Below are 25,875 nucleotides of genomic sequence, written 5' to 3'. Positions count from 1 at the left end.
GACACCCTGTGTGGTGGTCAGAACATGATATCTTGGCCATGACCATTCCTTTTTAAGGAATAAAACCCTTAGAACTCTAACACCACGGACTCTGCCTTTTTTCACCCGATCTGAGTTATTATTGATTAAGTACTTACCTGCATAGAAATTAAGAGAGTAAATTAATTATTTACATCATTTTGGCGCCCGAACAGGGACCCCTCCCCCACCTCACGCGCCGGTTGGCGCATTGCAAGCTCTGTCCCCTGCCATCAGTTAGATGGAACATACGCGTACCGGCAGGATTTCCTGCATCTCCCTCTGACCCACGGAGGTGACGAAGACTGCGATCAGTGCCCAGACGAGGCGGTGAGGAGTGCGGAGGATCCCGACCAGAGCCTAGCCGAAAGAAGCAAGGTCCGAGGTGTCAAGAGGCCCACCAGTTTTCCGAAGTTTTCCGAAAATTCCCGAAGTTTTCAGAAGTTTTCCGAAGTGTCGGGTCCAGTCGAGTTTTCCGAGGCCTTCTGTTTCCGTGCTTCCCGGTGAGTACCATTGCTGGGTCGTATCTAGACGGGTTTGGGTACGCAAGTCCGGTCTGCACTGTTTTTAGGCAGTGTATCTGTACTGTTTAGCAGTATATCTAGTATTCTGAAATTCTGCACTGTTACAACAGTGTATCTGTACTGTTGAGCAGTACATCTGGTATAGTGGGGTAGTCATCTATGTTTTAAATGTTTTTGTGATTAATGTCGTGGTATGAATGTGATTGTTTTCCTTGTGCATTATTGTGTTTTCTTGTATAAATAGTTACATTCAGAATTAAGTATCAAGGATCGAGCATTTCAGTATCAAGTAGGCACAATGCCGTTTTTCAACAAGTTAAAGCAGATAGGAACTAGGAAAGGGATGTTAGAGGAAGAAATTCCGATCCCCCCTAGGGACACTCCAGGTAATTTCATGTATAACAAACATGGCATAGACGCCATATTGTATCTAGAGTTATGGACCGATTATACCAAGCACCTAGAGGAAAGATACCGATGGCCAGTTAACGGAACATGGGATGCCGAGTGCATCATAAAGGTAGAAGAGGCATTACGGAAAAAGAAAGCCAGACAATCTCTGAAAGACGCCATAGAATTTTGGCGTAAGGAATCACATAAACGTGCTGAAAGAGCACTTCGTAGAGAAGACAGACTTAAAGAATCAGAAAAGGCCCAAGAAAACGAATTAGTTATTGAAGGAATTCGAGTAAAATCAGAACAAATAGATCGCATCCGAAATATCCAAGTGAACAACATGTATCTTTTGGCCGAAGGTACACCTGACGCCATTTCAGAAATACCGAAAAATTTGCCGTCACCATTAGTTCCAACTAAAGTAATACACAAGACTACTAAAGACATATTCCTAAATTCATACTTAGAAGATGTAGCACCAGCTTACACCATCTGCCTGTTCGTGCCCTGCCTACTGACAGGGACGGGGGTGGCACTCCACCCCCAGGTCACGTTCCGCCGGTACCGCAACAGACTTCTCCCGTTCCGCCAGCCCCGCCGCTTCCCGTACTCAAAATTGACCTACCGAAACCACGTTTGCCTGACCCACCTAAACGACAAGTTCAAGTTCAGATACAAACTCCGCAGGGAGGTAATGCACAAGTTTCCGCTTCAGGAGGTGCGACCGCGGGTCCTCAGACCCCGCCACCAACTCACAGATTCAATCTCAGAGGTATGCAGAGTCCTCTTACGTACAGATCCCCCCATTCCTCTAATTCATCCCGCCTTGACGCATTAAAAGAAAACATGTCAGTTTGCAGATATGATCCAGTACCCGGAAAGGACGATTTAATGATATTGGCATCATTACGGTTAAGATCTGCTACTGATAGCTTGTTATGCTATGCAGGAATGAAGGAGCGTCTAGACAGAATATATGAGTTTGTTCAGACAGGAAAGGACCCTGACAGTATTAAGGATGCCATGGAGAAACAGAAAGTTGGCATGCAAGCGCTGATACTACGATTTCTCATAAATTGTCTAATAAGAGAACGAGACAGGCCCGGAACAGATCAGAGTGAATTAGATGCATTGAACAAGTGGGGTCAAAATATAGCTGATGGAAAACATGACAGACAGAATTGCATAGACTCTATGTACAAGAAAATTAGGAAAGCAGTGATAGCCGTACACCAGAAAGAGAAAGAAGAGGCTCCCTCCGAGGAGGAAGAAGAACAGGAAGAATCCGAAAGAAATGTAGGAACAATAGCATATGTAGGTAAGGGAACTTACCTTAGGAAGGGTATCCGTCCAGAGAGCAAGAGAGTTTTCTTCTCTGCCTTAACAAATCCGAATTCTGCTGAGCATCAGTTCCAGGAAACTGATAAAAGGCTTCGAGATCGAGTTGGGTACCATGTACTCAATTCTATGGATGAACAAGAACTAGCCCGATCAGCTGTATCATGGGCCGAAAATGCAGACATATATAATGATGACACAGTAGCACAGACATTTCTGAACCTCTCCCCCGACGAACAGAAATTAGCAGGTGTATACATGATTCAGCACCTTCTCATCAAATACAGAAAACATTATTCTGATCCAGGTCCCTTACACGAGACACTAGAAGCACTACTGATGGATAGATGGAGAGGCTTAAGTACAAAATTAATTCAAATAATTCTAGAACAGCGACATAGATATGATACCTTTGTAAGCTCTGAATATGTTCCCGCCCCACCTCCAGAAAGGAAAATGTACCACATGCAATGCGGGGGTGGTATTGAAAGTCAGAACCCCTTACGAGAAGTGCACCCTGTTATGGGTGAGGATAAAACCTTGAAACGCGTGTATGTACACACGCCTCTGACTAAATTAGAACTGTTAGAAATGAAGAAACTAGTACCATGCCATGATAAAGACCCTGCAGGTTTCCATAGAGAGCTTAAAGACATGTTATTAATGGGGGATTACACGTATGATGATATCATGAAAATGTTGAAGGTATTGTTGCCTACGGGTATATTCGAGAAATTAAAGGAAAAGGAATGGGAGGTGGGAGACACAAAGATTGTCTGGGCAGAAATAGAGGAAGAAGAAAAGAAACGGGTCCCAGGGTTAGGCCTTGGGGACAAAACTAAAGCATTACCAGGTTTGATAGTACAGGTCCTGCCCAGATTATTGACAACAAGAAAGGAGGATTGGGATGCAATATCGTCCTGTAAACAGAAACATGATGAAGATACTAGTGACTTCTATTCAAGATTCGAGAAATGTTTTATTATTAATAGTGGCCTCCAGCCAAGTAGCGAGTCGTACCCGCATCTTTTTGTATCAAAGTTAGTCGAGAATTCCTTACCGTTAGTTAAAAATCGAGTGTACAAGGTCGAGAGTACATGGCAAGCAAATACGCCATCCCAGATGTTACAGATGTTACAATATCATCAGAACAGAATCAGAGAAGAACAAGATCAGGAACAAAAACGTATGAAAGACACGAAAATGAAAATGTTAGTAGCTCAGACGGTCCCATCCGACGGTCACAGAAAGGGTACGACCCAGACAAGTCACACTGCAGCTCCCGTTAAAGGGACATGCAATTATTGCAAGCAGCCAGGTCACTACGTACATGAATGCCCAGTTCTGAAACATAACATAGCGACAGGTAAAACTAAAGAAAGACCGCATCCGCCTAGACAAGACCATAACCAGCATCAGCCTTCACAGAATACACAGGGTACACAGCCTATGCATGCTTCCTCGACTCCAGCACAGACCGTAGCAGTATCACAGCCACAGCCCATTGCCGCAACTCAGCAAGTTTCACAGCAGATGTACCAGTATGCCCAGTCCACTTACCCCGAATATTCCCGATATACATGAAACAGCCTAGAGAGGGAAGGTGGCTTGCCTCTTATTGAGATTCCTGTAGATCAAGAAGGTCCTTATGTACACAGTCAAGTATTGGGAAAAGACAGAAAGTTTTTAATTGACACAGGGGCAAGTCGCACTACAATAAGTCATGATGAAGTTCCAGGGGCACCCCTCTCAGGCTCACAGAATGTTTCCCTTGGTTTTTCAGGACAGCCTATTGTAAATGAGGTATCAGAACCAGTTCCCCTGGCTGTGGGTCCATTATCACGTGTTACAGACCTGTTACTCACGAAATCATGTCCAGAAAATCTGTTAGGAATTAAAACATTGAAGGCTCTAGGAGCTATAATATGCTGTTCCCCGGAGGGAGTTAGACTCTTTCTGCGGGATTTCAAGGGTCATTATGTTCTGCGTGAATTTGATGTCAGATTGAAAAATGTACCAGATTACTTGTGGGCAAAAGGCCCAACTGATGTAGGCTGTATGCACATTACACCATACCGCGTTACACTCAAGGCAGGTGTTGTATTACCCAGAATCAGACAATACAAGTTACCACCCGATGCTGTAGTGGCTTTACTGAAAATCATTGAAGAGCTCATTGCCCAAGGAGTGGTCGTCGAAACCGACTCCAATATCTGTAATTCACCCATCATTCCGATTCTTAAACGTACTGATCCCATTGCACCGCCAGTATATCGGCTGGTGATTGATCTTCGAGAATTGAATAAATGCATTATTCCACAGTATCCTGTGGTCCCCGATATCTCCTCTCTATTGACTGCTATTGATTCAGAAGCAACGTTCTTTACTGTAATTGATCTCAAGAACGCCTTCTTCAGCGTGCCTATTGATCCAGAGAGCCAATATCTCTTCGGATTCAGTTTAAATGGACGCAGCTTCAAATTTTCGCGCGCACCTCAAGGATTCACAGAAAGCCCCAGCATCTATAGTCAAGCACTGAAAAGACAACTAGATTGTATTCAAATGCCAGTTAACACCGCTTTACTGCAATACGTCGATGATCTGCTGATCACCGCACGAAGTGAGCCCGAATGTGAAAAAGCATCACTGACAGTTTTACACTTCCTGGCCGACAAGGGACACAAGGTGTCTCCTTCGAAGCTACAATTCTGTGTTCAGCAAGTTGTGTACTTGGGTCACTTGCTGTCCAAAGTGGGGAGACAGCTCACTCCCGATCGCATTCAGTTAATTGCAAATATGCCACAACCCCAGACACAAAAGGAAGTGCGGGCCTTCATAGGCCTCACCTCGTACTGCAGACAATGGATTCCCCAGTACGCATTTCTAGCCAAGCCACTCATCCAGTTAACGACACAGGAGGCAGCGACTTCGACTGCCCTCCCTTGGACTCAGGAACATACACAAGCTTTTGAAGACTTAAAGAAAGCCTTATGTCAAGCACCAGTTTTAGCGACACCATGTTACAGCAAACCGTTTACACTTTTTGTTACAGAACGTGATGGTACAGCGTTGTCTGTCCTCACCCAAGATCAAGCAGGTTCACATAAGCCTTGTGCTTATTTTTCTAGTACATTGGATTCAGTAGCCCAAGCACTCCCTGCGTGCTTAAAATCAGTAGCAGCAACAGCGTTAGCAATAAGACAAAGTGACTCAATTGTTTTAGGTCATCAGTTAACAGTTCAAGTACCACATTCTGTAGAGGTTTTGTTAAACAGAACCCAGACTCAACACTTGACTATAGCACGACTGACAGGTTATGAATTAACGTTATTCCAGCCACACATAGAAATCAGACGCTGCAGTATCCTGAACCCCGCAACACTGTTACCAACAGTTATGACAGATCCAGCCCCACATGATTGTATAGAAATCATTAATGCAGTAACAAAGCCTAGACGAGATTTAACAGATGTTCCATTGACAAATCCAGACCTGACACTTTATGTGGACGGTTCATGCATGAGAACAAGTACAGGAGAATTAGTGGCCGCATATGCCGTGACCACTGAAACTGAAGTTAAAGAAACACATCGTATTGACACACTGTCTGCTCAAGCAGCAGAGCTCATCGCTCTGACCCGAGCTTGTATTCTAGCCAAGAACAGAAATGTTAACATATACACTGATTCACGTTATGCATTCGGAGTTGTACACGACTTCGGAGTCCTCTGGCAAGAACGAGGTTTCCTGACCTCTCATGGGGCCAAGATTCAACACGGTCCCCTCATTCAAGCACTGTTAGAAGCAATACATTTGCCCTCGGGCATATCAGTCATGAAGTGTAAGGCACATACTAAAGTTACAGATTCTGTTTCCCAGGGTAACGACCTGGCAGACCAGACAGCAAAACATACAGCACTGACTCACATCCAGATTACTGATGTGACAAAGACAATAGTACCGATAAAGTGTATGGCAGTTAGAGATCCCGCCCTAGACGTAATTGACATTCAGACACATGCTACGCCAGATGAAATAAAGAAATGGACTGAACTAGGAGGGATTCAGACAGATCAAGGTTGGATAACGAAGGAAAAATCTATATGGTTTCTCCCTGACTCAATGGTTCAAGTCATGATAAACACAGCACATAGCCCGGCACATCTAGGAGAGAAAGCGATGTTAGACAGTTTACAGAATCTCTGGTACAACAAACACTTACGAGCAGCAGCAAAACAGAAAGTGCGTACTTGCATGATCTGTTGTCAGTTCAATCCAGGTAAAAGCGTCCCTGTAGAACAAGGTGGATTTCATCCTCCCTATCACCCTTTTGAAGTCCTCCAGATGGATTATATCCAGATGAACAGTTGTCGAGGTTTTAAATATGTCCTTGTAGTTGTTTGTGCTCTGTCCCGCTGGACCGAAGCATACCCAGTTCCAGACTACACTGCTCCGACCACTGCCCGACAGTTGGTTCGTGAATTCTTCCCACGGTACGGTTTGCCCCGTGTCGTGTATTCAGATAACGGACAGCCATTCTCGTCCGAGTTGATGAAACAGGTTTCCCTTTTGCTAGGATATCAGTGGAGGTTCCACTGTGTCCGACATCCCGAAGCAGCAGGCCTTGTAGAAAGGCATAATCAGACACTAAAAATCCGCCTTGCAAAGATCTGTCAAGAAAAGGGGGTCGACTGGATAGTCGCCCTGCCCGTGGCACTATTCTACATGAGAATGGTCGCCCATTCAAGATCAGGGCTATCCCCGTACGAAGTGGTCTTTGGCAGACCACCGAATATGTGGGGGACGCCCATTCCGAAGAAAATAACTGATGTTGATTGCCATATGTTGACAGATTACCTTGCCTCCTTGATGTCTGCACTCCAATCATGTCGTTCACAGGTTGCCGCAGCCTTCCCTGACAACACCGATGTAAAGGCGCATGAGGTCCGTCCTGGGGACCTGGTACTCGTCCGGAATTTCGACCGGAAAAGTCCGCTGGAGCCCCGCTGGAAGTCCCCGAAGACCGTTCTTCTTACAACCAGGACCGCCGTGAAGATAGAGGGGAGAAAGGGGTGGGTCCACACGAGTCACATCAAACTTTGCAATGAACTAAAAAACGGACTAAAACAGGACTCTGACTCGTCCACCCCCACCAAAGACTGTATTGAAAGAAAAGACGTTACAGTGTCTGAACGAGAAAAGACTCCCCAAGAACTATATCGTATGAAACTCCGATCTAGCAAGTCAGACAGTTTAATTGTTTAAGTCCTCCCCTAGGTGAATCGGTTAAATAGTTTCTGACATGTATCCCCTAGATCGAGATAGAGATAGAGAGAGAGAAGCAAAGAAACGTACATACTGTAAATCACTGCGTAGTCACTGTATAGTGACGTTGTTAATAATGTTTTTTCTAAGTATTCTAATTATTATTGCCAGCATTCTGCTACCTATATATTGGCCTATTTTCAGGCGTGAACAATCTGTTTACAATGTCTCTGCTGAACACACTTTTAGTGAACTTCCTGCACATGAACTCTCTTACAGACTTGCGCTGCGCAACAATACATTCATTAGTATGTTACACCACTCCCATCAGACAAATAATGCTACCGACTGCTGGATATGTGGCCGACTCCCTCCCTACCAGAATTACAAGGGAGCTCTGCCCCTCTTTCCGTACCCGTTCACTCACAATGGCTCCTGTGGGGCATGGTTTAAAATAATTAATTCCTTAGATCCTGATATTGCTGTTTTCGATGGGGGCTGGGTTTGGGGAAACTTGAACTTAGTCCTGCTCAACGTCTGTTATCCTGATAAAGAGGGACTTCCCACTCGAATAGGAACTGATCTAGAAAATGAAGTATATGGATTAGGTAATTACACAATTGCCTTATGATCCTTACTGTTGAATCCGAGGCTGCTCCAGTTCTGCCCCATATGTTAGTATTACCAGTCACAGGTGAATTATGTGTTAGCAAGAAAGGTTCAGTACACGTAGGTCATAGTAAATGCACTACTGTGGTCGAATTCAGTGATCATGGTAAATCGTCTTTCAAAGCTATCAGTCACTCCTATTTTGTTTGTGGTCATACCGCATACATACGTTTACCTCCAGATTGGGATGGTACTTGTTACATTGCATTCCTTCTGCCACCTGTTTTTCTAGCTCCCCCAGATTACCATAGAAATACGAATCTAGTACCGAATAGACCCAAAAGAGATATTCCACTTGTCGACTACACAGAAACGGCATGGGAACAGTACACTGATTTCAATAAAGGATTCTTTTTCTTTCTAGGACCTGTCCAAAACAGTAAATTAATACGTAGATTAACTAGAACACTTGAAGCAGTAGTACATGAAACTGCCTCCGCCTTAGGTAACTTAACAGAGGAGCAATCTGCTATGCGGGTTGTTGTCCTTCAAAATCGTCTTGTTATTGACGTCATCTTGGCAGATAGAGGTGGAGCCTGTAAGGTCATCGGGTCAAGTTGCTGCGTTTTCATCCCACAAAATGCACCATCTGTCTATCAAGCTATTACCCGTCTGCATAAAATTGCGAATCAGATACATCAGAATCCAGGCACCTGGACTTGGTCCGGTTGGTTCTGGACAACGTTAACAGCTTGGGGTTGGAAGATCTTATCCTTCCTAGGCATTGGCCTTGTTATAGTATTCAGCTGCTGCCTGTGCCTACAGTGTGGGCCAGCGATATGTGGACTGTGTGCCACCTCGTGCATTGAACATTCCAGTTGTCTCTCAAACAGTCAAAGAAAGAAAGATGAACATATAATGTTACAAGAACAAACTGATCGATTTATGAGGATCGATATATCATGAAGGGTCCGTAGGGAACAAGGAGGGAATGAGGTAATCTAAATTTTATGGTCAAGTTGTGTTCCCTAGCGAGTACCCCACCGTCTCCATGTACGAGTTAAAGTGCATGTAACTTCCCTCCTGTGTCAGCTATGAAGACGCAAATACATTTGCGTCCAACGTTAACATGTCCTCTTTCAGACCCACCATGAATGGGTCGAATGGTCCGTTCCTAAGTATGCTATGCCAACGTCTTTTTGTAGTGTACTCCTACGTTTTTCAGCTCTGGCTGAAGTAGGCCCTGAATCTCTGCCACCGAGCCTCTTTTCTGGCTTCTGACTCCGAGAAATCTCTGCCCAGGCAGCCCCTGTACTCGTGAACTCTGACTTACTTTCAGCGCGGCCCCTCGCGCTCGGCTCAGCCTGCTGCCTGCCAAGATTGACTATAACCTTCGAGTTATCTGTTTCCCTCCCCGAAAATACATTCCTGCCTGCTAGCTTCAGTAAACATCCTTCCCCAGCTACAGGGCTAAAGGGCCGACCTGTCTCTGTGCAAGTAATTCATAGCTTCGTTGCCATGCTTCCATGGAAGGCCCCATGCCCCCACGCTTCTCATACAGACACCCAGGCGCTTATACACGCACTCACAGCAAGTATAGAATAGCTTCTGCTCTAGAGACCTTTCCGCCCAGATAGCTTAGTTCCTAAACATCAGATATCAGATATGATAGAAGCCCAAGTTGATCTGACATGCCAGACTTTTGTCTCTTTCCGTCAGTGTAAATGTCAAGTCCCCTGCACCCCTCCAATTACACGTCATGCAGCTGCGCGCGCATCCAAGCTTCCGATTTCTGCTGACATTGCCACATTTTCTGTTAGTGCCACCCCTTTGTGACACCTATCAGTGACGTCTCCAGAACACACCTCTAGTTCACGCCTCTTGATTACGCACATGTACCACGTGTATATTGTTATCTTGTCTTCTCTCAGCTGTTACGCCTTCTATACTGTTTTCAATGGTGTACAATAAGTATATAAGCTATGTACTGTTAATAAAATGGGGGCGCGCTCATCTATCCCTTCTGACACCCTGTGTGGTGGTCAGAACATGATATCTTGGCCATGACCATTCCTTTTTAAGGAATAAAACCCTTAGAACTCTAACACCACGGACTCTGCCTTTTTTCACCCGATCTGAGTTATTATTGATTAAGTACTTACCTGCATAGAAATTAAGAGAGTAAATTAATTATGTACATCAGTGTTTTGACGGAATTAGTAGAAAAATATTTGTAGTACTTAATTTTTATAAACACATATCACTTCTTGACTCTGCTCTACGCCTAGACCTCGATCGTTACAGTTTAGCTGCATTCCTAAAGTGTTGGAAAAATGGTACATTCATCCCCTCCCCAGGTTTTTTTGTTTTTGTGTTGGTATCGGTTTCCAGTAAATTGATGAGCACTTGTGAGGCAGAACTTGTTCAACCTCGTGGTTCTCATCTAGTGTGCACGTGAATTGTAAGCATTGGAGCCAGAGGCTAAATGTAATCCATTTAATTGTACAATTAATAAGTGGAATTGGAGGCGTATTTGACTGTGCTGCCGTGTGCCAGGAAGCTGGGTGAATCTCTGTTGCATCAGCTCCTAACCACGCCCCTTCCACTGCTGCCTGTTACGGGAGGGAGTCTGGTAGTTTATGAGCACTGACGGTTGGAGATTTGAGTCCTGATGGTTAAAGAAAGGAGCATGAAGTCAAAGGTAGGTTGGCGCAGTGTAAGTCATGTACTTTGTGGTTAGGGTATTGGGCTATGGTGAGGTCCCCGGCCCTAGAACGCCATTGTGATTTTGGTTCTAGTGGGGTCCTGTTCTTGGTTTGGCTTGGGCATATATTGTAGATTTTTTTCTTTTGCAGTGCAGTGGTCGATTCTGTTTCCATGGCATTTCATACTGAAATAAGGGGTTCTTGGATTGTTTGCCCTTCATTGAGAACTTAGCGAGCCAGTTTTCCGTAACAACAATGGCCTGTGCTGGTCACAAACTCTGTCCAGTGTAGATCAAGGAGCTTCGTGGGTCAGTCGGTACGCGTGGTTCAAGAGATGAAGATATCGTGGGTACAGACTCCACAAGGACTGCCTGCTCTAACCTGAGTCGCTATCCTTCAGTGAGTTTGCACCTGGTGCATGTAAGGGTACCCCTCGAGCACTCGACCAGCATTTGCTCTTTAGTGGGTTTTTCCTCCTTGTTCGCTTTACCTATCGTCTGGGCATCCCCATGGTTCAAAAGAGGGTGATCTTTCTTGCACTAGTTTCTCCTTGACCAGGGTTGTTCGTTCTGGCCTTGGTTCAAGGGTGCACAGTGTCCAGCTAGCCTTTAACTGGAGACTAAAGTGGGCACCATGCCAGGTGCATGCGCTGTGGACCTGCTTGTGAACACTGACTTGGGAATGTGATCGTGAGGTGGCTGTAACACACACTCTGTAACACACACTCTGTAACACACACTCTGTAACACACACTCTGTAACACACACTCTGTAACACACACTCTGTAACACACGCTCTGTAACACACGCTCTGTAACTCACGCTCTCTAACGCGCTCTCTACCGCGCTCTCTACCGCGCTCTCTACCGCGCTCTCTACCGCGCTCTCTACCGCACTCTCTCTACCGCACTCTCTCTACCACACTCTCTCTACCACACTCTCTCTACCACACTCTCTCTACCACACTCTCTCTACCACACTCTCTCTACCACACTCTCTCTACCACACTCTCTCTACCACACTCTCTCTACCACACTCTCTAGTATACTTTAGTATACTTCATATATACTACACACTGTCTATTCTTCACTCTCCTCTCTTTTTTTCTTTACTTTTTTACACTTTCCAGCTATAAGTTGGCAATAGCCGATGATGAGAAAGTAAGCATGCAGGTGAGAACCAATCTACGAACGCCCTCTAACACACGCCCTCTAACACACGCCCTCTAACACACGCCCTCTAACACACGCCCTCTAACACACGCCCTCTAACACACGCCCTCTAGAACACGCCCTCTAGCACACGCTTTCTGTGTGTATGTATGTGCGTGGCTCTGTGTGGGTGGCTCTGTGTGGGTCGCTTTTTTGTAGGTGGCTCTATGCGTGGGTAGCTCTGTCTGTATGTAGGTAACTATGTGTGTGTATAGGTAGCTCTGTGTTTGTGGCTCTATTTGTGGGTGGGTTGATCTATGTGAATAGCTCTGTGTAGGTAGCTCTGTATGCTGGCTCTGTGTGTGTGAGTGGCTTTGTGTGTGTTGGTGCAAATGCAATAGGTCTCGTTTTTCTAGTCACAACCTGCTGTGAGACTGGTGTCCTTCCGTCCAACCAATGGGAATGTAGTGCTTTCATTGCCCAATGGCATTGCGTTGTGCTGTGATTAGCTAAAGACATGCCTGAAACAGGTGGCAAAGGGGTAAGACCAGTTTAGATAACTGCAGATCTTTTTGTTTTGAAAACATCACGCAGTGGCATTTTTAAATGTGCACAGCCAAATCTACCAGCACTTGCAGTTAAATATTTCGAAACGTTTTAGTAACACAATGGATTTGCTGGCTCCTTGAGTGAGTGCACTCATTAAATGTGGTGTAATTCAGTAACAATGTGAATTGTGTACTGTGCACTGATGATGTTGCATTACATTTTCAAATTATTTCTGGAAGTGCTTCGAATTTAAATCTACCACTTGTGCTAATGCGATAGTGCTGATACAGGAAATGGATTCGTAGGATTTCTTTGCACCGCCAACGGATACCTATTGATTTACATGATCATTTTTCTGACTGCAGTAATTATGTGCCTTGAGGGTAATACTATCCTATTGTACTGATAAAGACCCTGCTTGCAAATAACAACTGTGTATGTGTGTTGGCCTCTGTGTGTGTGTGTGTGTGTGTGTTTCGGCTCTGTGTTTGTGAGTTGGGCTGTGTGTGTGTGTGTGTGTGTGTGTATGTTGGGCTCTGTGTGTGTGTTGGCCTCTCTGTGTGTGTGTGTGTGTGTGTTGGGCTCTGTGTTTGTGTGTTGGGCTGTGTGTGTGTGTGTGTGTGTGTGTGTGTATGTGTGTGTTGGGCTGTGTGTGTGTTGGGCTGTGTGTGTGTTGGGCTCTGTGTGTGTGTGTTGAGCTCTGTGTGTGTGTGTTGAGCTCTGTGTATGTGTGTTGAGCTCTGTATATGTGTGTGTGTGTGTTGGGCTCTGTGTGTGTGTGTTGTGCTCTGTGTGTGTGTGTGTTGTGCTCTGTGTGTGTGTGTGTTGGGCTCTGTGTGTGTGTGTGTGTGTTGGGCTCTGTGTGTGTGTGTGTGTTGGGGTGTGTGTGTGTGTGTGTGTTGGGCTGTGTGTGTGTGTGTGTGTTGGGCTGTGTGTGTGTGTGTGTGTTGGGCTGTGTGTGTGTGTGTGTGTTGGGCTCTGTGTGTGTGTGTGTTGGGCTCTGTGTGTGTGTGTTGGGCTCTGTGTGTGTGTGTGTGTTGGGCTCTGTGTGTGTGGCTCTGTGTGTGTGTGTGTGTGTGTGTGGGGCTCTGTCTGTGTGTGGGTGTAGGGCTCTGTCTGTGTGTGGGTGTGGGGCTCTGTCTGTGTGTGGGGCTCTGTGTGTGTGTGTGTGGCTCTGCCTGTGTGTGTATGGCTCTGCCTGTGTGGCTCTGTCTGTTGTGTGTGGCTCTGTCTGTTGTGTGTGGCTCTGTCTGTTGTGTGTGGCTCTGTCTGTTGTGTGTGGCTGTGTGTGTGTGTGTCTCTCTCTCTGTCTCTGGCTCTGTGTCCGCTAATACTCTCTACTACTCTCTAATGCTCACCTATTGCCATTGTAAATGACAATACCATTTAATTATGTTTAAAAAAAAAAAATGAAACAAATGCCATTTGCAATGCCAATAGCTCTAACTTTAATAAAGCCGAGACCATTGCATTGTAAATGCTTGTTAATATTAATAAGTAAACCCTGGGGAAAACCTTAGTAGCCCACAAGGCACAATGTTAAATATGAAAGAGAAGGGCTGTCCCTTTTATACTTTACATGTCCTGACAGTGAAAACTTGAAAGTGTCGTTTTCATAGTAGCCAGGCTGCTAGTGGCTCCATTAGCTAATAAACAGATTCACTAGCCCACGCACTAAGTGCTAACTTCCATTTTGGACCTTGAAGGTATCAAATGAATTGTTACATTTTATCCGACTTCATGCTGAAGTCCGATTTAAGGAAACATCTAATACAAATGTAACTTTAGAAAGTCACCACTGTATTGCAGCATACTTCTAGTAGCCTTTCCTGATTAACTGCAGCAGCTGTTGAAGTGCTCCCAGGCTGGAGAACAACGCATTTCCTAGAAGGAGTAAGTGTGACCTCCTCCAGCAAGATGTCTGAAAGGCAATGAACACAGATGGCTTCGCTTCAAAGAGGCTGCTACCTCCAAGACGCCAATGTAAGTCACACCTTAGCCGGCTCACTTCTTTCTTTAGGTAGATAGGCTGGCATCTCTTCCAGAGGCTGAAAACCCATTGGAGAACTAGTTTTCCAGGAGGGCTGGCTCATTTTATTGGAAAGAAGGATCTCAACAACTTGGATTAGGGTAGAGAGATCCAGTGTGGGTGTGTTTAGTACCAACCATACGGGAAATGGTATAAAAGTGAATAGGGTTGCCCAGTGGGAATTGCAGTCCAATTGGCTAGTGAGTCTTCCCAAGCCACAAATTCAAAATTGGCAGAAAAGTGGTGCACATGGCTTCCAGCCTCAGAACTCTGCTGGACTTGGAAAGAACAGTAGAGTAATGCACCTACTGAACCCCTGGACCTGAGAAAGAAAGGCCATGAAAGATTGTATGGCTGCATCTACTGGAACAAGACAGGACTTGAAAAAGTCTGCTCCTGCTATTGAACCCTTGGAGAGAACCCCATGGGCTGGACCTGTACCTACTCATGGCAGGGACCAGCAAGTGGCTTCGTTGGATAATTGGCTAGCATTCTTTTAAGCTAAAGGGACACAAGATAGAAGCGCTGCACCTGCAAAGTGCCCAGCTGACCAGTGTGCACTGGACTCTGCTGGTATAGTCAAGAGAATTCGTTCTAGCCCCCCCAAGGGACTGGATCCTTAGCTAGTGCGAGAGTGTACTCTTTCTTGATGCTGGACTGCAACTTGTTAGGCAAAGATAGCTTTTTTTTTTAACACAGAGTGTGGGTAGCCTTGAACGGCATTGAGAACCAAAGCTTTCACTGAACCCCTGGATGTGGCGATCAGTCAGACGCAAGGCCGGACTCTAGCTGTAGATGACCCCAGCAACGAAAAAGAACTTGAAAAGTTTCTATGTGCGATTGTAAAATCTTGACCAGGACCAAACCTGTGCCCACATCCATCCCAGACTTCCATCGTGGAGTCTAGCTGAAACTTTGACATTCCCCGGACCCTTGTGTTCGAGGCACATAAACTACCCATAAGAGTGAAAAGCAGAGATGTATGAAAATCTTAAAGATATAATTCCAGTTCCCTTGACCTTGATTGCCATTTTGGTGTTTAATCAAAGATAAAAATATTTTCTATTTTTATAAATTGGAGTGGTATTTTTATTGTGTTGTGTTTCGTACTTATTGATTGTTTTGGTACTGATAAATGCTTTACACTTGTCTATCTTTAACTTAAGCCTGACTGCTGTGTACCACAGCTACCGAGGGCTGAGCTAAGGTTTGTTTTAAAGAATCTGATTATTGCCATTATTACTTGGTAAAGTCTCACAACAACCCCAAGTAATCCACTTTTCTCACTGATACCTCAAAACAATGTGTGGTAAAATTTGTTAAAGCATACAAGAGTATGACAGAGGATTTTCTCCCCTGGCAATTGGCAATTGTTCATATCATTTCACAAACCACATAATGCGTCTCTTCCCCACCTGTGCTAGATGGGTCCACTGGGTGATGCAAGAAGCTTGAATTAACATTAAAAACATATTTGCGCTCTTGGATAGAAAGGTGATGGCTTCTAAGGCTTTCTCGTTTGGAGCACGAATAGAGGATATACTGAATACAGATGACTGGTCATCGTACTTCACTGTTAAGAGGTTTTACTTCAAACCTGTGTTGGATACGGTCACGTTAGTGAGTAGTACGCTTTGATCCAACGTAATCCCCGCCTCCAGACTTGACATGGAATATAACATTTCCTAGGTATTGTGAAGGAAAGTTCACAGTTTGTTAATGAGGCGAGGATTATTCCACCTGCTGATTAAGCATAATCAGATATCCACCATTTGGAGGAATGGGAAGTGTAATGAATGAGGTTTAGAAATAATAAGAAACTTATGCTGCTAGTAAACATTTTAATTTATTACATGGTACGTTGTGATTTGATAACATGTTGATGAATTATCCAGTAGATGAACTGAAAACATATCCCGGAAGACACATTAACTAAAGGTTCACCCCTTATTTGCAGGGAATGAGATTACCAAACAAGCTTAAGCTGGATATTTCGAGTTTGCGGTTGTTTCCCGAAGAAAGAGGGGGCACACGAAGGTGCAATGAATTACGTGAGAAATTAGTCTGTTGCCCTTTTCCTAGTATTTATGGGAAATTTAGTTTTTGGCTTTCAATTATTTATCTTTTGGACTGGTAGATAAATAAAGTGAAGAAATAAAAGCGTAATCCTTGCCTCAGTGCCCTTAATAGAACTGAAACTTTCCTTCCCGGTAGCTAGGAAATATAATATTCCCTACATCTTTCTGGTAGGCTAGAGGGGGACTGCAAAAGAAAGCTGTATCAACCACCTTCTGGATTATTTCTGACTATATAGTCAAGTGCCTTGATGCTTTTTAACTATTTCAATATTTTTGTTTTGAGAAACCATAACTAGATTTCTCTTTTCTTTATGCTCTAGGAAATCAACTTTCTTTAACGTGCTAACAAAAAGCCAGGCATCTGCCGAGAATTTCCCTTTCTGCACTATTGATCCAAATGAAAGCAGAGTTCCTGTGCCAGATGATAGATTTGAATACCTGTACCAGTACCATAAACCTCCAAGGTAAGCTTTCTCTCAACATTGGTTTGTTACATATTTAATTGCTATTGAATGTGCTGAAACTTTGCTGCAAAGCTTCTTGACGCCATTAAGGAATTGTGTTACCAAGCAAACCAGTATTCTTTGCTCATTTGTTTGAGATTGTGTTTTGGGTAAATAACAGTATTTGAAGATGAACAAGTAGGCATGAACAAGTTTCTGCTTCAATTCTGATGCTCTGTTGATTGTGTTAGGAAAACTGTCCCGTGTTCCTGCTCTAATAATCTCAAGTAACAGAATAAACAGTTTAGCATCTGATGCAACACCAGATTCAAATATTTCCCTAGGGTAAAGATTTCAACATTACACTGTAGTGTAGTTCCTATATTCCCATAGGCTCTGTGCATTGGAATAATGTATCCTATAGATTTGACGTAGGACGTATGTCTACTAGGTCTCTATCGAATATATTAGACTTAATTGTGAGTGCCAGCTAGCTCAGAGGTCACTAGAAACTTTCTCGAATACACAAGAAGGGATTTGTTTCTGACAACCGCATAAACATGACAACTTTGTTTCCCCAAGAATAAACGTATCTTCAGAGTCGTGGAAACAATAGATAGATATTTTACTCAGTCAAACAAGCATGCTTCGTTTCATCAGAAGGTCAGAGAAATAGAGAGACGGGCGTTTTCAATAAAAGGATTTATTGAACAGTCTTCTTTCTCATGCAAAAGAAGTGAACTGCTGCAATCGTAGTCCTAGCTGCGAAGTATAATGCGTACAGCAAGAAGAGTATTATAAAATAATACTGTAAAAGCATTGTATGGTTTCTAAACCATAGCTACATACATACATAAATATCAAAGGCTAAAAGTACTCAACTGGTGCTTCTAAAATACGCCTACACTGATGTATCTAATCTAAGTCTTAGTACAAGGGAAGAAGTAAGTGTGGTGTAGCATAGGTTTAGTTTCTTTGCCAAGAATCTATCCAAGATTTCTCTTTAGGGTCTAATCAGCTCCGTACCTTGGTTTAGAATGATGGAGGTCTGGTATCTCTGTCTCGATTTCCCAACACCCCGCTACGGGAGTTTGGAAACACTGGAGCTGGATTCTCGCCAAGAGAAATGCAGCCTCTCGATCAGTGTGTCAGCTAGAGGGTCGGCTTCCTTCGGCACTTGCTGTAGCGAGCTGCGTCGGGCAAATAGATTGTCGAGCTGCTCCGAACCACCATGTGTTTGCTAGAGCAGCCTTGCCTGTATTTGGACTGCGTGGGCTATGCCTAAATATGGATATGATTTCTATGCCTATATTAGGGCATGAATCGGGAAATTTCGCTCGGATCCTAAAACGCCATACAACACCCACTCCGCTTTATTATTTTTTACATTACTAAATTCTAAGCATTTAAAACATATCTAAAGCACGATGTGTTAAAACCCCACCCAAAATACATAAAATGCATTCAAAATGGTTGTACACGAAAATGAGCATTTGTGCTGTACGCATTTTAAAGCAATCTTTCATTCAAAGCACATAGATGACATTTGAAGAATGCTATCTGAATGAATCACGAAAATACATTTATGAAATGGCTCTTAAATACAGAAGAAAAAGCCAAGACCATTCCATGGCAGAATATATAAAATGTTTAGGTTGTGGACAAAATCAAATATTTTCTCTTGTAAGTTTTCACGGAATTCTTGTTCTCTATGAATAGTTCTACTTTAAGCTGATTACATTGTGCCAAAAAAAAATTCAATTTTGGAAAAAGTCATATCGTCTAAAGTTGGAAGTTTAGTTTTCAAAAGTGAAGGTCGAATACAGAGTCCCATAGATCGCTGTGTGCCCAACTTCAAAAGTCATTCTTGTTGTTTGGAGAAAACATCAAATCTTCTAAGCTGGTAAAGAATTTGTCTACCACAGTAGGTGAAAGTTGGACCACTTCATTAAGTAAACTGATTGCACAAAAATGTGAAGCATCGCCACCAGCCGCATTAGCAATGTTCCAAGGAGATGGAGATGGTACCTGTGTGCCTGTCGATCCACATATCTCACCGTCAGCAGTTTGCGTCTGTGAGACCTCAATGAATGCCGTCATCAGGATTGGTAGCCGCTGGGGACAACACAATGCATGGGCCGTTACTGAACCAAGCAAAGTATCAACATCCGTTGGCAGTACTGGTGGGCGTGTCAGACAGATGTCCAACACACGTTCTTCTCCACATAGCAGGCATCGTAGAACAGGTAAGATGCAAGGTTGCCAGATTGGTCGGAATGATAGAAACCACGTGGTATTCTCATGTCTTAAACGAGCCAAGCTCAGAATCTGTATCATGCGCTCACAAAACTTTATTGCCAGGAGAGTGTTCTCTCTGGTAATCTGGGTGTCGCTGGTGACTTGCCATATCGGAGCAGAAGGAACAAGAATAGTATTCCTGCTATGAGTCCCAAAATGAGAGGCAGGCCGCCAAACACAGAGTGCACAAAGTTTGGAAATATGCAGAGGACTGCTTCAAAAGGTGCTAATAGTCCCGAAAAAACTGTCTTATCAGACATGTTTAAGATACGACCTAACATTTCTAAGAAATGTTCAGGGCAGTTTGTCGATAAAAGGGCATGTATCTTTGCAGAAGACCTTGCAACTTGTAGTTCATACGTCTCTTTGGACGAGGTCAGAGGCACAGTTTTTTGCACAAGAATGGCTTTCATCCTGCTTAAAGTATCAATTCCTATAGAAGAGATGTTCAGTGAAGGCCATAACGGCGACTCCCCGTCTGTCTTAGCTTTAGGAAACAATACTTGCATACAACAAGTGACCCTGGCTGACACAGTTACGAGATAGGCTATTCCTGGCAACATGCCACAGCAGCTGCGATCATTCAACATTATATAGCTTCCGTTAGAAAGCCGCCTAAAAATTGGATTCATCACTGCAGCTGGAGAACCTTTCAGGTGGCAGGATAAGTTGGTCGAAGAACCGTTACAGGCTCCATGTAAATTAATACCCTGACATAAAAGTGTACCGCTTAGTATGCTTTTGCAGTTTGTACCACTAAGAAATACTTCTTTCCCCCCACTCCAACATCTGTGTGTATATGGTAATTCCAAGGTTGACTTAATGTATTCTTTACCCAACCTTTCATACACGCCAGCTGGTATATGTTTCAAACAATATTGAAAATGGAAAATCGTGACAGGCAGAGTGATTGTTCCGTGTATTAGCCATTTTTGGAGGTTTTTCCGAAACAGTTAATGGTAATCTTTCCAGTTTCTATATGCTCAGCACTGTATAGTCTGCTTTTTGTGCCAAAGTGATTTGTTTATCTGTAAGGTTAAATACAGAAAACAATGACATGGTGTTGATTAGACACCATGGCACATATCTAGAACCAAGATTTTGCAACGTCCAGCCTAAAAGCATTATAGAATGTAATTGTGACTGTCCATGCTGTAGCACAAGCAAGTCCTGTTCCATTATGCCTATGGCAGAGGATACTATGCTGTCCAAAGAATACATTCTGGATGACAGGGTCGTTAACCCATTGTCAACTACACAGAGAGCTTTCTCTAAATTATTACAATCAATTTCTCGTATTCGTTCTGCAGTCTCTGCTTGTGTCGCTTTCCAAGCTTCATTATAAATAGCATATATAATCCAGTGTATATAAAACGTTTATGAAGCCATTTCGCAGGACCTTGTAAGAAGTCCCTTAAATCAACGCCATCTTTAAATAAAGATAAGTGTTGTTTTACCTCAGTTAGTGTGGATTTTTGTAACCAAGCAAGGCACAGTTTTCCTATACTGTATGTTGTTACTATCCCTAGATGTCGTCTCTGGATATATCTTGGATCTGGCCTAGTGAGTGTAAACCCTTGTTTCTTATTCAGGAATCTATCTTGACAGTTGTTTGTGGGCCAGATTAACCATTTTTTCCAATCGGAATCAGTTCTGTTCTTAAGATAAAGTAGTTTTTACGTCGACCTCTCCTTCTGGTGTAGGTGTAGGTATAGACGGTTTGTTCAAATCTTTTATCCTGGCTAAACCAAGACAGGATGTCTGTTGCACAGTGTCTCTTTCTAAAACATTATTTGTTCAGGGATACTGCAGGCTCGAAATAAAGCTTCTATTCCCTGCACCTGCCAGTCTTTTGTGCCACAGACAGCTTTTGTTTCAATGTTGTCGCTCCAAAGGTCAAAACCTAACGAGGACAGCTGGGCATAAAAGGCTGCAGAATAATTTTGCTTAGTATTAGTCAACATACTTTTCATTCCTGTCTTATTAAAATTTTTAAAGTAAAATGTTTCCGGATTTGAGACATTAAAATCTGAGAAGTATGGACATTTTTCATAGAATGTTTTTGAGCTACCTTTTGGTGGCATTGGACAATGTTCCCATTGATTAAAAGTATAAACATTTCTAGGGTTTGCAGATTTGTGTAAATAATGATGCCCTTAGTGATTATAACAGTACATTTGTTCAGAATCTGATGAACCTTCTAAGTATTCATGTTTTGTGAATTTTGCAGACATCTCTAAGTCTGACATCACATTATTAACAGTCTCAAAGTCACTAAAAACTTAAAATAGTGAAAGAGCTGGCTGGCTCAAATACCTCACAAACCCAGCCAGACCTCAATAAAATACAGTGTGACCAACTAGCTACTTTCTTTGTAAATAAAGTGGATAAAATATACCAGGGCATTGAACAAGCACAAAATGAACAAAATAAGGCATATGTGGATGTTCCTAATACCTTTCCTGATAGACAGAGCAATCAAACTGACACACTAGGCCCTAGTGTCTGCGACATTCCTATTGCCACATTAGAAAACTGGCCTATGCTTAATATCGATAGCGTCGTTGACCTACTCAATACGATCAAATCAGGCTCGCTTAGAGACCCTTTGCCATGTTCAGTCCTAAAACAAATTAATAGGAAAGCTATGACTATTATCACCGACCTTCTAAATGCATCCCTTCTGGATGAACATGTGCCAGATGAATGGAAACATGCAATGATTCATCCACTGTTAAAGAAAGCTGATGCTGACCCAAACCTGCCCTCCAACTTCCGGCCAATTTTCCTCCTGCCCATTTTTGCAAAAATTCTGGAGAAACATGTTCACCGGTCTCTCACAGAATTTATAACCACACACGACTTGCTGCCCTCCCATCAGTCAGGCTTCCGCTCACGTTTCTCTACTGAGACCACCTTGCTAGGTGTAACAGAGAGTATCCGAGCCTTGATAGAGGAGAAACGGTGGCACTTGTGCTTCTTGACCTCAGTGCCGCATTTGATACGGTGTCACATGCGGTACCTATGCGGACACTCCATTCTATAGTCATTCGTGGTGCTGCCATTAACTGGATTAAATCATTGTTAGAAAATCGTACTTTTCAAGTCTTCTCTCAATCTGCCTGTTCAGACACCCTGACATTCAAACACGGAGTACCACAAGGCTCGATTTTGAGCAAGCTACTCTTTAACTTATACATGAGCCCGTTCGCTAAAGTAGTAAAAGAGACTGGATTGCTAATGTTTTCCTATGCTGACGATTCTCAGCTTCTCTTCTCTCTCTCCTCTGCGGAAAGCGATAATCCTTCTACCTTAAAACTAGGATTGGGAAAGATTGCAGGGTGAATGCAAGAAAACTTTCTCAAACTGAACGGTGATAAGACTGAGTTAATTGTCCTGGGAAAAAATAAAGAACTTTGGGGACCCCAACATTGGCCATCTGAAATGGGTACTCCCCCGATTCCAACTACGCAGGCTCGTAATTTAGGTATCATTGTCGATGACTCGTTGAATATGCATCAGCAAGCTGTGAAGACATCGGCCACTTGCTTTGCCATATTAAAATGGCTTAAAAAGATCTGCTGGATGCAACCCGAACACACTAAGAAAACGGTCATCGATGCCTTAATAACATCTATGATTTAGAAAAGGGGGTGGTGATGAACAGAGTGTCTGAGTTAAACAGACCACTCTTACCCAGTCCAAAGATCAGGGCTTGATCCATCACCGTTATTTATCTCACTGCCCCATCCCAGCTCAGAACCTGGCTATATGCAAATCAGTCTGTCCCTGGCCCAGTAATAACATCTAGGCTTGATTACGGCAATGTGTTATATTTGGGGGCAAAAAAGGCAACGATCCGCAGACTACAAACAGTGCAAAACGCAGCGGTGAGACTGTTGTGGAAAATCCCTATTTCCTCATCCACCTCCAAATATATCCGAGAGCTACATTGGTTGAGAATAGAGAACCGGATCAAATTCAAACCCCTGTGCTTTATGCAGAAGATCTCCACTAAAAAAGCCCCCAAGTATCTACAAAAACTAGTCCGCCCTTATCATCCCTCTCGGACTCTGAGATCTGCAACAGCCAATCATTTCGTTATCCCTAAAATAAAACTATCACGCATGGGTGGTAAATCCTTTGCATTTCTTGGACCCTCACTTTGGAATGCTATGCCACACGCATTACGTTCTGAGGTGAGCTATATGAAATTCAGTAAAGCCTTAAAAACCTGGCTATTCAACATCTGAAAATGCCTTGTCCTGTCATCTACTACTGAATCATTAGCGCCGGAAAACCCTTTGTTGGGTAGCTGTTGCGCTATATAAGTTAAAAAAATAAAAGTCCCAATCATCAGAAAATGTGCTGGGTGAATTAAAATCACTCAAGGAAACCTTGAATTGATGTGGTATCTTCAACAGCTCTGCAGGGCCAAAGATGTCATAATCAGTTCTATCCCACCAGTTATAGGAACGGCTGTGATGTTTACTGATGTCTAGTCTCTTTGTTCACGATGAGATGATTTATGTGGCTTGAGGAGCAAGTTGATGTTCTTACTTGCTGTGTCCATTTTACTATATTTTCCATTTATCAGCATCCCCAAACTTAATACAAGAATTAGCCAAAGTAGGAGAAAAAGTACACCTAGCACAATCCAAAATTCAACCCATGGTGAAACCAGATACGTTTTTTCAGGTGATGAAAAAGTTCTGTTACTTGTTATTTAAAAGTTTTATTTGCTGACGTTGTTTCAGATTCACTGTGATCCTCGGAAAACGTATCAAAGTTAATGAAGTAGCCAGGTGCAGTTCTGTCAATTGTAGGTATTGCATCAGGATTACTTGAAATCACTGGAGTAACTGGATCCTTTGTCATATTAGTATAGTCAGATGCTACATCATTGTAGACAGGAGTTTCTTGACAAACTGTTATTTGGGTCTCAAGAGGCACAAGTTCCATAGCTTTATTGCTTAGTCCTTCTTTTCGTACTGCAGATTCCTCAAAGGTGATGAGTCAGTTTAAACCTCTTGGATAGTAGCAAGATTTGGTCGGCTGCTACATCTTTGAAGTCCACTTGGCCTACTACTTATGATTGGCTACATGATGTGGTTTTACCAGGTCGATGCATACAAACCTGTTCTCCTTTCCTCCAGCAAGGGGCGGCAGTAACACTGTTCTTGATCCGTGGATTGCTAGCACAGGTACTGGTTGTCTGTAAGAAGGCCCATATTCCTTCTTGTCCGCGATCTTTTCTCTGACTAAATCCCCAATCTTTGGAATCCAGACAGGCCTTGCTGGGACGTGTGGTTCCCCTTCAGTGGTCGTTGGCTTCTGTAATGTGTTGCTGTGACTTCTCCTTCTTTCATTTAAGTCCTGTAAAACAGCCAAACGGTCTTTGATATCAAAGGTTTTTGTTTTACCACTGAAGTGTGACGATCAAGGTCCTGGACAAGCATTCTAGTACCAAAAAGGAATTTGTATGAAGTGATTCCACCCACAGAATTTCTTGGCAGATTATTTAGACTACGTTGGACACTTATTAGACGTTTGACCCACTCGTCACCCAAGCCTAATACCCTAGCTGTTATAGATTGCTTTATGTCCCGTTTTTTTCTTTCCACTCCAGAATTTCCCTCAGGATGGAATGGACTAGAATACCGCAATGCAACGCCCTGATTGGCTATGGCCTACTTGTAAGCTTTGGAGCTAAACGCAGAACCCTGGTCAGAAGGTAGCGTGCCGACTGCGTATGTGCCGATAAAAACGGGCAATTCTTTTATAACAGTTCGGGCGTCAGCCGAGCGCTGAGGCCACATCCAGATGAATCTTCAGCATGAATCCACTGCGACCATGATATATTTGTAGTTACCATCCCTCTGTAAGGGACCACAGTGGTCCAGGTTAAAGCAAGCTAATGGTTTATCTGAAATTAAAAGGGGCGTCTGCGACGGGCGTTTCAATGTTGAAACCTTCATTTTTTGGCAGATTTCACATTCCAAAACATAGTTTCTGGTCTGTTTCCTCATGCGTGGCCACCATTATCTTTAATTTAATAATGACACTGTGGCAGAAACACCTGCATGTGCAGAGGCGAGCCCTTCATGTGCTGCTGAGATTAGTCCTAATCTATGTTCCATGTTTGGAAGTACTCTATCCCCTCTCCAGGGATTCGAGCAAAAGGAACATTATTTGTATCAGTTATATATGAGTATTTGAGTGGAAAGCCTTTTAGTAACGTTTTACCACTGTCTTTGATTGAAGCATTGACAACTTGCATAATTTCGCCATCTAATTTTGTTTTAGAACGAGTGATTGCAGCTACGGAAGCCGTTTGCTCAGCTGCCTTTGCGGCTACATTAGGCAATGAATTCCCTGCAACGTGAACGCCATCACGCTGATGACTCAGTGTATGGATCACGTGAGTCTTTTGTAGTTCTGTAATTGAACTACTTGTTCCCAAAGCAACTTAT

The 25,875-nt window shown here is 43.4% G+C and overlaps 1 protein-coding gene across 1 annotated transcript in view; it reads left to right on the top strand.

Annotated features, from left to right (window-relative positions):
- Positions 1 to 25,875, top strand: part of OLA1 (Obg like ATPase 1) — a 713,352-nt gene that overhangs the window by 76,303 nt on the left and 611,174 nt on the right. The window contains exon 3 of the mRNA XM_086956152.1: positions 16,982 to 17,125. Coding sequence (XP_086812278.1) covers positions 16,982 to 17,125 — 144 coding nt within the window. The remainder of the gene's footprint in view (positions 1 to 16,981; positions 17,126 to 25,875) is intronic.

The sequence above is a fragment of the Lissotriton vulgaris genome, chromosome 2_1 (assembly GCF_964263255.1).
Source record: "Lissotriton vulgaris chromosome 2_1, aLisVul1.2, whole genome shotgun sequence".
NCBI lineage: Eukaryota > Metazoa > Chordata > Amphibia > Caudata > Salamandridae > Lissotriton > Lissotriton vulgaris.
The sequence above is the reverse complement of the archived record's forward strand: the minus strand, read 5'-3'. Positions and strand labels throughout refer to the sequence as shown.